This window comes from Mustela erminea, chromosome 18 (genome assembly GCF_009829155.1).
Source record: "Mustela erminea isolate mMusErm1 chromosome 18, mMusErm1.Pri, whole genome shotgun sequence".
Taxonomy (NCBI): Eukaryota; Metazoa; Chordata; class Mammalia; order Carnivora; family Mustelidae; genus Mustela; species Mustela erminea.
Window position 1 is genome coordinate 61,263,805 of NC_045631.1, and position 13,266 is coordinate 61,277,070.

Below are 13,266 nucleotides of genomic sequence, written 5' to 3' on the forward strand. Positions count from 1 at the left end.
AGGTGGGACGGCCGGAGGGTCACATGCGAAGGACAGAATGTCCTTCCCGCGCGATGGGATGTCACTCAGCAGTGAAAGGGAAGGGGACTCAGACACAAGCTATGCAACGGAAGAACCTCGAGGACGTCGCACTAAGGGAAATCGGCCGACGCTACAGGACAAATTCTGCGGGCTGGCACGCGAGCGAGGTCCCTAGAGGACTGACATCGTGCAGACAGAACGAAGGCGCAGGGACGGACACGGGAGTGGATGGGGCAGAGTTTCAGTCTGGGGAGATACGACACGTTTGGAGATAGCGCACGATGTGAACGTCCTTATGGCCGCTGGGTCATCACCCTCTCAGTTTCTCGGATGCCCCCCCATGGTCCCCCCGCAGCAGGCACACAGGTCCAGGGCTTGACTGACAACGGGAAGTCGGAGTTCTGGCAACTGAGGGGAGCAGGTGGAGGGAAACAGAGACGCCTTGTCCCCCTCCACCCCAGGTTTGCACCGCTCAGACTCCCACTGGGGCTGCCGCCGCTGACCGCGACCTGTGGCTGCCGCCGCTGACCGCGACCTGTGGCCCTAGTGCTCCAGCGCCTGCCTTCTCCCCGGGGCTGTCGCCACCCGCAATCCCAACCCTGTCTCCCAGCCCGGAGACTTCCCTGCGCGGGACCCTCCCGCCCGCAAGGCCACCAGCGCCCAGGATACGCCCCGCCCCCGCCCCGCCCCTCTCCCAGCCCCGCCCTCCCCCCCCCCCCCCCCGCGCCTCTCCCTCCGCGCCCCGCTCCCCCCCACCACCCCCCGGGTTATAAATACCCGCGCAGCTCAGCTGGCCGCCCTGCCCGGTCCCGACACGGAGCGGGCTTTCCTGGCGGGACCTGAGGGCGTCCCTCCGCCCTGCCCAGCGCTCCGGACGTGCAGGGCAACCCGAGGCTCAGGGTGGACCCCGCGCTAGGTGAGTGAGGTGAGCGGGCTGGAGGGGTGGGGGGCGCGGGCAGGTGTCAGGGAGTAGGACTGGGTGTTGAGGCTTTGGGGTGTCAGCGTGTTGGGGTGATGGGCTGTCGGGGCGCCCTCCCGCCGGCCCCCTGCCAGCGCGGGGCCCACTTGGAAGCCGCAGGTGCACAGGGCGGGATCTGCGGGCCTTTGCCACCGGCCTGGTGGTCGCTCCCGCAAGGCTTGCTGCCCTCAGGAGGGCGGGAGAGGGGCCCCAGCCCGGAGGACGACCCCTGGCCAGGCAGCAGACCAGAGGCGGGGCCGGGTCCTCTCTGGGCACTGGGCTCAGGTCACGCAGGATGGGACGGTCCAGACTTTGTCATGATGATGGTAGATCCTGGGCAGCAGAGGGAGAGGGTCCGAAGCCATTATTATCCCCAGACCCTGGGAGGTGGGGTCACAGGGGCCTCTCTCCTTCCCCTTCCTCCCCTCCCCTCCCCCACAGTTAGGTACCCGAGGTTTCGGGTCCTCTTTCTTTCTTTCTTTCTTTTCCTTGTGAGGATGATCCTCATCCCAAAAGCATAGACCTCAGGTGCCCTTGTCTGTGCCCATGGAACCGTCAGCCAGACCCGGACAGAGCCCGCTTCAGCCCCCCACTCCCAGGCTCCCCAGTGCCCTCTACCTGTTGACAGCCCCCTCCCCCAGAGCCACTACTCTGACCTCCACTGTCACAACCGTCTTGCCTTCTGTGAACTTCTCATCAGGGCAGCGTTCTTCAGGCTGGTCCCCTTCGCCCGTCGCGGTCACCCAAGTCACTGACTGAAGCGCCGTCCCGTCGACTTCATCGCTACCGAGCATTTTGAGGGAGACGTCGCAGTTTGTGTATCCACATTAGTATTTCTGGACGTTGCTTCCAGCTCCTGAGTATTAGCGATAGGCTGCTTGTCAATGTTCTCGCTCTTGTCTTTGTGTGGACAATCGCACTCGTTTCTCTTGGGGGCAGATGGAGAGAGGGACTGTCTCACTGATAGCCCTGGGTTGCTTTCTGAAGGGGCTGCAAACTTCACAGTCCCCCCGCTCCTCCGTGTGCGCCCTGACGCCGGGATCTGCCTTTCTGGCTCTGGTCATTGCGTGGGCGTGCGGTGGTTTCCACCTGTGTTTCCCTGATGACTGAAGACACTGAGTGTCCCCTCCAGTGCCTCTCGAACACTTGGCCATCCGCTTCCGAGAAGCTCCTCTTCAGACCTTCTCTTTTTCTTCACATCCAAACAAGTCGTTAGACGGTATGGATTTATAGTTAGTTCGTACAGTTTGGTTACTAGTTCTTTGTCTTCTAATAATCTTTTCCCAGTCCATAATTTACATTTTTACGCTCTGAGGTCGCTAATTTTAACAAAGTCCATTAGATTGGTCTTTTCTTTTATTGCAAGTGTTTCCTGTTCTTTTGTGAGAAATCTCCACCTGTCCATGGCCCTGTGGGTACTCTGTATTTCTGCCAGAGCTTGATGGGTTGGTTGGTTCATTGATTTAAACTATTCTGTGCGGGTCCACAATCCAATTCAATAGTCCTTGAATTATTTTTGTGTATGGCATGAGGTCAGGGCAAGGCTCATTTCCCTCATGTGGGTAGAGAGAGGTTACAAATGCTTTCCCTCAGCGGACATTACTTTTGCGATCTAAGCCATGTTTTCTAAAACATGCAGAAGAAATAAATTCGGAGAAAGGACTACTCTGGGGCAAGCACAGCCGTCCGCAGGTCCCCCAGCCCGGTGGGGGCCGCTGTGCTCTCACATGGCCTCCTGGGAGTGGGAAGGGGCCCCGGAGCGGATCTTAATGAGCATGTACTCCTGCAGACCAGGTCCGCTGCCCACAGATGCCTCCTCCCCACCCAGAGGAGCTGCGCAGCCCGGCACCAAGCCCCGCGTGAGGCAGCAGAGATGACGCTGAGCCCCGAGCCCGTGAGCAGGTTCCCCATGCTGGCCACGACAGGCAGCCCTGAGCCCGGGCCGTCTGGCGCCCCCAACGCCTCCCTCAACGGCTCCTGGGCCGGCCCAGCGGAGCCCAGCTCCCTGGAGGACCTGGCGGCCACCGGGGCCATCGGGGCGGTGCTCTCGGCCATGGGCGTGGTGGGTGTGGCCGGCAACGCCTACACGCTGGTGGTCACGTGCCGCCTGCGCGCCTCGGCCTCCCTGTCCGTCTACGTCGCCAGCCTGGCAGTGGCCGACCTGGTCTACCTGCTCAGCATCCCCTTCATCGTGGCCACCTACGTCACCCGGCGGTGGCACTTCGGCGACCTGGGCTGCCGGGTACTCTTCAGCCTGGACTTCCTGACCATGCACGCCAGCATCTTCACACTGACCATCATGGGCAGCGAGCGCTATGCGGCCGTGCTCAGGCCCCTGGACACGGCGCGGCGCTCCAAGGCGTACCGCAAGGTGCTGGCTCTGGGCGCGTGGCTGCTGGCACTGCTGCTGGCGCTGCCCATGGCGCTGGCCGTCCGGCTGGTCCGCAGGGGCCGCAAGAGCCTCTGCCTGCCCGTCTGGGGGCCACACACCCACCGCGCCTACCTGACGCTGCTCTTCGGGACCAGCATCGCGGGGCCCGGCCTGGTCATCGGGCTGCTCTACGCGCGCCTGGCCCGGGCCTACTGGCGCTCGCAGCGGGCCTCCTTCCCGCAGACACGGCGGCTGCCCAATCCCCGCGTGCTGCGCCTCCTCGCGGCCGTCGTGGGGCTCTTCTGGGCCTGCTTCCTGCCCTTCTGGCTGTGGCAGCTCCTCGCCCAGTACCGCGGGCCTGCACCGCTCTCGCCCCGCGCCGCCCGCCTGGTCAACTACCTGACCACCTGCCTCACCTACGGCAACAGCTGCGTGGACCCCTTCCTCTACACGCTGCTCTCCAGGAGCTACCGCGACTACCGCCGCCGCCCGCCGCGCGGCCCGCCGGGCCGGCCTCCCCCTGTAGGGCCCCGGGCGCTCACCATCCTCCGGGGGCTCGGGAGGGGCCCGCGGCCCCCCGTGAGCACCGGGGTCCATGGTGGGAGGTGGCCTGAGCCCTGCAGGGAACGCCCCCGCCCCGGAGGGCAGGCTGCCACCCCCAGCCCCTCCTAGGCCCCCACCGCCCCCGCGACTGAGCTGTCTTCCAGAAAGTTCTCTGCTCTCCCTTCCACATGGCTCCGTGAGTGTCATCGGTCCCGCCCTCTTCCTCGAGCTGCCCAGAAGGCCCCACACCCAGACCGACTAGGAGGGTGTGTAGGAGGCTCAGGCCCAGAGCCAGCTTCCGAAGATCACAGCGGGACTCCCCGACCCACAGCAGTGGACGTGAGTGCGGCCGGGGTCTGTGGTGAGCCGCGGCGGCCCGCTGCTCTCCGGGCCGGGGTGCAGGCCCCGGGCCACCTGTCCCGTCCCTATCCCTGTCTGTGCTTCCAACCACGGGCACCGTGTCAGCACTGGAGCAATAAAGTCTGAGCTCTGCACCCGGTCGCGCCTCGGCGTGGGGACGGCACATCGGAGTGGGGCGCGGGGAGGGGCGAGGCTCAGGGGGCCGCCCACAGCACCACGGGCCCGTCGCTCTGTCTGCAAGGGTGCACGTCTTCCTCTGAGGCTTTGCTGCTGGCTGCTCCGGCTGTCCTGACCTGGTGGCCTTGTGCCACCCTGCCCAAGCCAGGCCCGGGGTGTGGGGCCTGAGACCCTGTGGTGAGGCAGGAAAAGACTGGCCGGGCTCGTTCAGGGATAGCATTGTAGGGGGTGGGGTCCAGGTCACACCTCTTCTCCCCCCGGGGATTTATCTCATGCCTCCTAGGGACGCTGAGGCCACCAGGCTCTGCCCACAGAGAGCCCACGAGGCAGGGTTTTAGACCTCTACCCACCCCTAGAGGCCTGTACCCCCTGTCTTGTGGCCCAGCTCCCACCCTGTGGGCCGGTCTCTGTGCCATCCGGGCCCCGGTCCCCTTCAAGGCCCGCCGGGATTCCGATGTGTGGGCAGGCAGAGAATGGCTACTCCTGCTGCAGCCCCTAAAGGGAGGCCTGGGGCCACTGGCCCCACTCAAGACCCCAAACGTTTCTGGAAGAGAATGGCCCAAAGTTTGCACCTCGACCAGGACTCCAGGTCTCCGCTTCCCAAGTCCTGATTTTAGGATGCGCCAAGAAGCCCTAGCCTTGGAGAACAAACACCCCCAGAGCGTCCCTGCAGCCCGCATTCATCTGGACAGGAGAATGCATTTGGCACCAGTTCTTGGAGTGATACTGAGGAAGTTACTTTTTTTTTTTTTTTTTTTTTTTTTTTTTAAGATTTTATTTATTTATTTGACAGAGAGAGAGATCACAAGTAGGCAGAGAGGCAGGCAGAGAGAGAGAGAGAAGCAGGCTCCCTGCTGAGCAGAGAGCCCGATGTGGGGCTCGATCCCAGGACACTGAGATCATGACCTGAGCCGAAGGCAGCGGCTTAATCCACTGAGCCACCCAGGCGCCCCAGGAAGTTACTTTTAAAATAATTTTTTTTTAAGTAGGCTGCATGCCCTGCGTGGAACCCAGTATGCGCCTTGAACCCATGACCTTGAAACCAAGACCCGAGCTGAGATCTGAGCCAGATGCCATGCCAACTGAGCCACCCAGGCATCCCAGGAAGTTAAATTTTTACCCAAAACTTAAGACCTGGATTGAAGCATATTCTGTGTCAGAGCGGACCTGAGTGTCCTGGTTAGTCCTCGCGGGGACACCCGGTTGTGCCGAGCCGCACGCAGAGGGAATGGTGGAGGCCAGGGCAGGCAGGGGGACAGAGATGAGACTTGGGGTTGGGCAGCATCCTTACCCGAGGCCTTGCATGGGGGAGTCGAGACCGTAGTGGGGGCGTGGAAGGACTTAGGGTAAGGCCGTCGGGACGCTGGGGGGTTAGACTAGGAAGCCCCTGCCTCTGGGGTCAGGGGAGGCTGGGCAAGGGCAGTAGCTGGGGCGGGGGCAGGAGCTGAGATGTTCTGGACACTCAGCAGAGGGCTTCTGGCCAGGGTGGAGAGACCCCCAGCAGGACAGTCCTGATTCACTCCAGGGGCCAGGAGGGAGCCTGCAAGTCCTGGGTGAGGTCAGAGATACACACATATACGGGGGCAGGAGTTTCTGGGAGCCACCTCAGGGAGGGGGAAGGAAGAGCCCCAGAAAAGTGATTTTGCTAGAAGGTCCATCAGAACAGGGGAGACACTCGGGCCAGGTCCCTGCAGGCTGAACTGGGGTCCAGGGGTCCTTTGCAAATACAAGATGGAGGGCCTGGCCCCTTGCAGACACGCTTCGCCTCTGCTCAGCTGGCCTTGGGACTCCTGCCCTGTGTGTCTGTCTCCATCACTCAGGGCCAAGCCTGCCCTGCCAGCCTCACAGCATCGGTCTTGAGCACGGCGGCTGCCCCAGGACAGTTCATTTTTCCAGACCTCCAGAGCCCGGGACGCCAGGACCTCAGGTGTCCAACACCCACCGGGGCATGGCGGGCTCAGCAGCGCAGGCGCGCCTGAAGCGTTGGGGATCCGGGAAGGAGGGACCGCCTGGAAAGGGCCAAGTCCTCAGGGACAGAAAGGGAGAGCTCGAGGCTGCCGGCTTCGCAGGCCTCATGGCCATGGGCTTAGGCCTGGTCGGAAACAAAGTCAAAGTTCTGCCTGCAGCAGGCTCCTCATTGCGTCCCCGAGGGACCCCACACACTGTGGGCATCCACCATGTCTCTCTGAGGACAACTCTCTCTAGTCCCCGGGCCCAGCTGACGCCCCATCCCTATCCCGTGTCCCCCCACCCCTGCCCCCCGCCCCGTCCCGAGTGCTTCAGAGTTTAGAACGTTCAGCAGGTCTCACACGTGGACACAGTTGGCTCCCACACTAGTGCACGCTCTGTGCCTGTGCGTTCACACCCACACTGCCACGTGGAGACCCCACAGGCTCACTGTGGCTTCGCTGGCCTCCCTGGGCCCTCAGCCCACAGCCCTGGCACTCAGGACCCACTCGGTCAAGGCCAGGTGACCAAAAGAGGCCTTATCTGGCTCAAGCCCCGCAACCCGTCAGGCACAGTGCTTGGCTCTCTGGCCTCACCAGGACGCTCTGCCTGCTCAGAGGTCAGGCTGGCTCCTGCAAGGGGACCCTCTGCCCGCAAGGCCCCCAGCCAGGGCCTTGAATCCCAGTCTGGGGCCCCAGGGTTCCGAGGGTTCAGAGGGTTGCAGGTGGCCTGAGCCAGGACAGGAGCTGGAGCTCAGGAGGGTCCCAGGGTGAGGCCCCCCGGGCTGGAGCGTGTGCGGCCAGAATGAGCTGGGACCCGTCAGGGCCGTCCTTGTTCGGCTACAGCTCTCTCGAGGCCCCATCACCCGCCCTAGCATTGCCCCCCGCAGGTGCACGCATTCTCTGTCCGTCTACAGAGCTGTGCGGGCCTCGTCCCGCCCAAAGTCGAACTTGGATCCGAGAAACCGAACCATCGGCACAAAAGATAGAAAGGGTTTCTTTGAGGAGCTGACTCATGCTCTGAGGGGCCTGCAGGCGTGCGATCCGCAGGCTGGACACTCAGGTAGGAGCGGAAGCTGCAGCCTTGAGGCAGAAACCCTCCTTTTCTGGAAAAGCTCTGGGTTTTGCTCTTAAGGCTTTCCGTTGCATGGATAAGGCCCCCCTGCCCACCCGCATCATGAACAGTCTTCCCCGCGAGCAGTTAGCCGATCGGAGGTGTCCAGCCACGCCGTCCTGGGGGTCAGCACCCTGTTCCTTTGTAGAGCTGAGTGCTCCTGGCGGGGTCACGCGGCGTTGTCTGTCTGTCCATCTGTTAGGGGCTGGACATGCGTGTGCATGTCCCCATGTCAGTGCGTTTGCACGGTCTTGGGGAGGTTCCTGTGGAATTTCCAGACTGTTTCCCGCGGTGGCTTCACGCCCCGTGGCCCCTGCAGCGGAGCAGGAGTCTTCCGGCGCCCGCAGCGTCCCATCGCGGCCTCCCTCGGGGCACGCGCCGTTCTTCTTGAGGAGCAGCTGCTCCGGGCATTCTTGGATCGGCCCTGGCCGCTCTGGGACCATGTCTGTCTCTCGGAGGCAAGCGTCTGCGAGGCCGGGGCCGCTGGCCTGGCTCAGACCTGCCAGCTCGTGTCAGGACGGCGCTGCTCAGGGGCTCGCGGCAGGGTGAGGCCGGACAGCTCCCTTCCTGGGTCGCGGCACCTCAGCTCCCCAGCAAGGGGAGCCCGGGCTTCCCCTCCGGAAATGTGTGGGGGAGGGGGGCCCACAGGGCCCCTCAGGAGACAGGGACGGTGTCACGGCGTCCTCACCATGGGTCATCTTGGCTCTGGAGCCTCTTGGGTGGGGGATCATCTGAGCCCTTTTTGGCCAGTTCCCCCTTTTCTGAGAAGATGCTGACCAGATCCCCTCATCCCCTGTCCTTGGGAGGGCAGCGACCAGGTCCCCCATCCCCTGGCCCAAGGAAGGCCCTGACCAGACATGTCCATGGTCCCAGCTGGCCTCAGATGCGGCTGGGAGGCTGGAGGGCTGTTCCAACAGCTCAGCACGGAGGGGCCTTCTCTGTGAACCCCCTTGTGTCCTCTAGAGCTTAAGGTCATAGGGCTTTGCTCGACGGCTCTCTTGGCTCAGGCTGATGGGGGCTCAGTGACCCAGCCTGTCCCCACAGGCTCTGACGTCCATCTGCTGGCTCCTCGGCCAGCTTCTGGGGACCCAGGGGACTGTGACTTTATGGGGGAGGCGTGGCAACTGTCAGTTGAAATGTGTTTTCTCCTTCCGCAGCGAAGTTTAATTTAGAGGGAAGGGTGCTGGTCGTGGTGGACTCCTGGACGAGAGGCAGAGCCGGGGGGGACACAGTGTGTCTTCGCACCGTGGGCCCTCGAGCAAAAGAGACAGATGGACACAGGGACGGAGGGCACAGTCCTTGGGCTGCACCCTTGGCCACAGTCAGTGCAGCTTTTATGTGGATGTTTCTGTTCTTCCTGAGTGTGAAGGAGCCTCTGGTCACACTTTGAGCTGCATGTCTCAGGGTTCCAGTGTCCCCAAAAAGCTCCAGACCTATCTAGGGACCAAAGCCCCGGAGAAGGTAAGGGACAGACGTGGGGTACCCAGACACCAGATCACCATCACAACCAGGGAGACCTTCCATGGGTGCCAGGCCCCGTATCCTGTTTGGAAAGTGGGGTCTGGGTGGCCATTGGAGGGACCCGGCAGCCTTGGGTAATGGGACAGGAGGCCCACAGGGTCAGCCTAGGGTTGGGGACTCCTTGGGAGCTGAGTGAGACCCCAAGGAATCAGCCCTGAAGCATCCCTGGGGGCAGGAGCCCAGGATGGTGCAGGCCCAGACAGCATCCAGGAGTCAGACCGCCCTCCGTTGGGCCATGCACAGCCAGGCAATGGGGCCTGTGGGTCTAGCTTATTTAGCCCAAGATAAATGGCCTAAATTTAGGGGCCTGGGCGACCAGTTGTCTCTGTCTTCCCAGGACAGAAGAAAGTCCCAGGATTTAGGGCTTCCAGTGCTAAGACCTGGACCCTCTCAGGATTGCCCCCCACCCCACCTGATGTCAAAAAAGAGGCAGGAACATGGTGGGTAGCTGCCACGTCCTCCGGCTGCTCTGGGCCAGTGCTGGAGCCAGGAGGCGGCTCCCAGCTCCCTGGAGAGAGCCTGAGGTCTTGTCCGGCTTCCGTGGTGAGCGAGAGGAGCTTCAAGGACGGAGGCAAGGCTGGCCTCCCACAGACCCTCCTGGCCCTGGGGCCCCTGAGAGAAGTCGAGCCCTGGGGGAGCCTGGCTTGTATCCTGATGGCTCCCGCGGTTCTGACCCCCGGCCCTTGGCTGCTGTATGGCCCGTGAACCGGGTCTGATCATTCGCTCCCTCCGCCTCATCCTACCTCCCGCTGGGGTCCCGTGCTCCCAGCACCTCACAGACAACAGGGCTGTGGAGGCCTTGGGAACAGGACACCGGGAAGAGAGCCCGGGAAGCCCCCAGCGGGTGCTCAGCCCAGGGCGCTGGTGCCCTCTGACCCCGGCCCCCACGGGCCCATTAATGACCGAAGCCTGACGCGCTCTCAGACCTGAGTGCTGGGCCCTCCCTGCCTTCATCCGGCCGGTTTCCCACAATGACCCGGAATCCTCGGGTTCTTCCCCCGCAGCCATGGCCCCCGGGACCCCGAGGCCTGCACCGGCTGCCCTGGACACCAGCGTTGCCTCGGCTCACCCCCGCAGCTAGAGGAAGCCAAGTCCTGGGACGGAGCAGGGGACCAGCCGAGCTGTGCGTGGGGCCCCTTCACACGCACCCAGAAGGGACCCAGGCCACAGCCCAGGTGTGTCAGTATCAGGGTCCACTCCGGAAGCTTCAGACCAAACCGAACTCCCAAGGCCTGCAGGCCTCACCTGGGTGACCTTCCCGGACAGTGGGGTCTGTGTGGGGGGGTGCGAGAAGGGACAGGAGGGAGGGAGGAGCCGGGGGGGCGATGGGGAGCCGCCGGGGCTCCGAGGCCGTGGCGCTGGCTGCTGTGATGCTGTGAGACGAGGGGCCTCCGTCCGGGCCCGGCCCTGGTCTCCGGAGCGGCAGGCTCAGAGTGGAGATGGGAGGGGTGTGGACACGGGTTGATGAGCACACGAAGGTGAGGGACACACGGGCTGACGACGAGTCCCTGGGCATTCGACGTTGTCCACCGGACACCCTGACCTGCAGGCAAGGAAGCAGACCCGCAAGCCTGGCCGGGCCGACGGCAGCGTCCAGCGTCCAGCTCACGTCGGCCTTCCGCCGCCTCACCACTGCCCGTCCAGCCCCACCCAGCCGTCCGGCCTGGGGTGCTTGGGCTGCTCCTGGATCTCTAGAAGCTTCCGGGACAGTCTGCGTGTTCCTTTCCTTCTGGATGTGCTGACCTGTCCCACCTGCCCTCATCCCCCGACTTGGAGGGGGTCTCGGCTTGCGCTGGGGCCGCAGGGCGCGGGGCGAACGGGAACACTCCCTCTGCGGCTCCCGTGCAAAGCGGTGATGACAGCAGCTGAGAAAAAGGCGCCGGTGTGGTTCCCTTGGAGGCATTAAGACGGTCCTGAGGGGACAGGGTGGCCGGGGACTCAGGAATGAGACAGCCTAGAGTCCAGGGTCCCCCTGGATATAAGGCAGGTGGGCGAACCACTACATCAGGGGACCTGGGGTCCCCCTGGAAACGAAGCATCCAGCCCAGGAGGGAGGTTAATTCTAGCAGGGAATGTGGGCTGGGCCCCTGGGCCCCTGAGCAAAGCAAAACCTAGACGGATTTTATGTGAGCCATAACCTCGTTAAAACAACGAAGGAAAAACACAGCGCATTTCTTTTTTCTTTTTTTTTTCTTAAAGTAAGCTCCACACCCAGTGCAGAGCCCAACACAGGGCTGGAAACTCACAACCATTGAGTTCAAGACCTGAACTGAGCTTAAGAGTTGGATGCTGGGGTGCCAAGGGGGCTCAGTCGGTGAAGCGTCTGCCTTTGGCCCAGGTCATGGTCCCAGGGTCCTGAGATCGAGTCCCGATCGGGCTCCCTGTTCAGTGAGGAGCCTGCTTCTCCCTCTGCCCACTCCCCACCCCCACTCATGCTCTGTCTCTCTCTCAGATAAATAAAATCTTAAAAAAAAGAAGTCGGGTATTAACTGATGGAGGCACCTAGACGTGCCTCTCAGTGAATGTATTTGAAGTATAAGGAATAGGAAGGCTTTTGTAAGTTGGCCTAGAAGCTAGAGATTGACTTAGAGACATCATTTAAAATTGCAATGCAGAAAAATATATTTAAGGCCAAAACAGAAATGATATCCCTGAGCATGAAGTTAGCATGACTCACCAAGAGGTAGGTAAAGTCTGTAACTCGTGCTCTGGGAACGCCACTTCCAGGATTTTATCCTAAATCAGAGTCAGACACAAATAAAGGTTTATATACAGAGATACTCACTCCGGCATCACTCTAAGAATCAGACACCTCGGAATGCTCTGCAGCTTTAAACAAATTACGGCCCGGCACGGTGTTGAGGGAGGAAGGTGGGGTTCACTCTGAGTCGATCTAAGGCGGCTGGAAGAGAGGACGGGAGGTAAAGCTGTACAACGGAACCCCAAGTTTTATTGAGAACCAGCGCGTGTGAACGCACACACATGCATCAAAGCCGCACAGAGATGCTTGGCAGTCCCGTGACACGAGGACCGGGACCGGCAATGTCCTGCCTCCATGTCCCGCGGGGGCCCCACCACTCCAGAGCTGTGCAGACACCCCCCTCCCCCTGCAGAGCCCCCAAAGCCACGTCCTCCCCCCTGCTTTGCTGCTGGGTCTTCCTGCAAACAGGACCCGTCAGGGGTCCATCTTCTGCGGCTCCCCAGGTCAGCAGGCCGCGCTCAGCCGTGCGGTGTTCCTTCCCGCACGGTGCTTTGCGGACGGATGGGAGGCCTTGTGGTCTCAGCCATTACCAACGACGACGGGGAGCTCTGGTGTGGCAGCCCAGGCCTCCACTTCCCAGTAGGTCCAGGCGGGGAGCTGCTGGGCCGTGTGTCAGTCTTGAGTAGAAACTGCTAACTCGCCTGCCTCTGTCTGCAGGGCTGGCTTGGGCTGGGGGCAGCAGAGGCCTCTGAGGGGCTGGGGGGTGGAGGCAGCAGAGGCGTGCCCCTCTGGAAGACCCTGGGCAGCAGAGCTAGTGGGACAAGGACTGGCCAGGATGGGGTGTCCCGCTGCATCCAGAGATGGGCTGAATGCCAGGCCTCGGGGTACTTCCCCTGCATGCCCCCCTGCCCCCACCCCAACCAGGGTCCCAGATAGGCTGTGGACCCCCTCCCCAGGGGAGGGCACCCAATGGGGACTGAATGAGACAATGAACTCTGTTCTTGACACCCCCCTCCCCCGCCTTGCTGACTTCCAGAGGTGGTGCTGGGGAGGCTAAGGGGCGGGGAAGGAGCCGGAATCCAGGAGGTTCCACAGCCAAGCAGCCTTCTCGCTTCCCTGGGGCTCCAGAGCCAGTGCGGATGATGGGTTTTCCAGGCACATTCCCACCCCGGGCTCCGGGCGGTGCAGGCTTGGTGGGGACCCTGTGGTGCAGACCCGCGAGTCCGCGTCACGGGCCGCTGGCCCCCAGGAGCTGCGGGACATTCTCTATCAACAAGAAACCCACACGTCCAAGTTCCCCAGGCCCCTCATGTTTCCAGGAACTTGTTCTTTGGGAAGTGAGTTGTACCCAAACCAGCAACCCCCACTGTTCACCTGCCCGGGGAGCCCTCTGCTTGTGGACACTGTGCTCCCCAGACAGACCTCTGTTGGGGGGGCAGCGCTTTTCTGGGGGGCCGCACAGCGCTGGCGGGGTGTGGGGCCCTATGTGGGAGAGCATCCTGAGCGGTTTTGAGTGGCCTGAACTCGCCTGATTCCACACCTGTGCACCCCCAG

General features: G+C 62.5%; 1 protein-coding gene across 1 annotated transcript; it reads left to right on the plus strand.

The window, feature by feature from the left end:
* The first annotated feature begins 831 nt into the window (after window positions 1-831).
* UTS2R (urotensin 2 receptor) lies at window positions 832-4,384 on the plus strand. The gene is made up of 2 exons (XM_032322370.1): window positions 832-937; window positions 2,769-4,384. Exon 2 carries the CDS (start codon window positions 2,853-2,855, stop codon window positions 4,020-4,022), a length of 1,170 nt encoding a protein of 389 aa, XP_032178261.1. The 5' UTR covers window positions 832-937; window positions 2,769-2,852; the 3' UTR covers window positions 4,023-4,384.
* The last annotated feature ends 8,882 nt before the right edge of the window (window positions 4,385-13,266 follow it).

Bases quoted from the DNA above. Each gene is read 5' to 3' on its own strand.
- UTS2R (XM_032322370.1), top strand. From the start codon at position 2,853: ATGACGCTGAGCCCCGAGCCCGTGAGCAGGTTCCCCATGCTGGCCACG.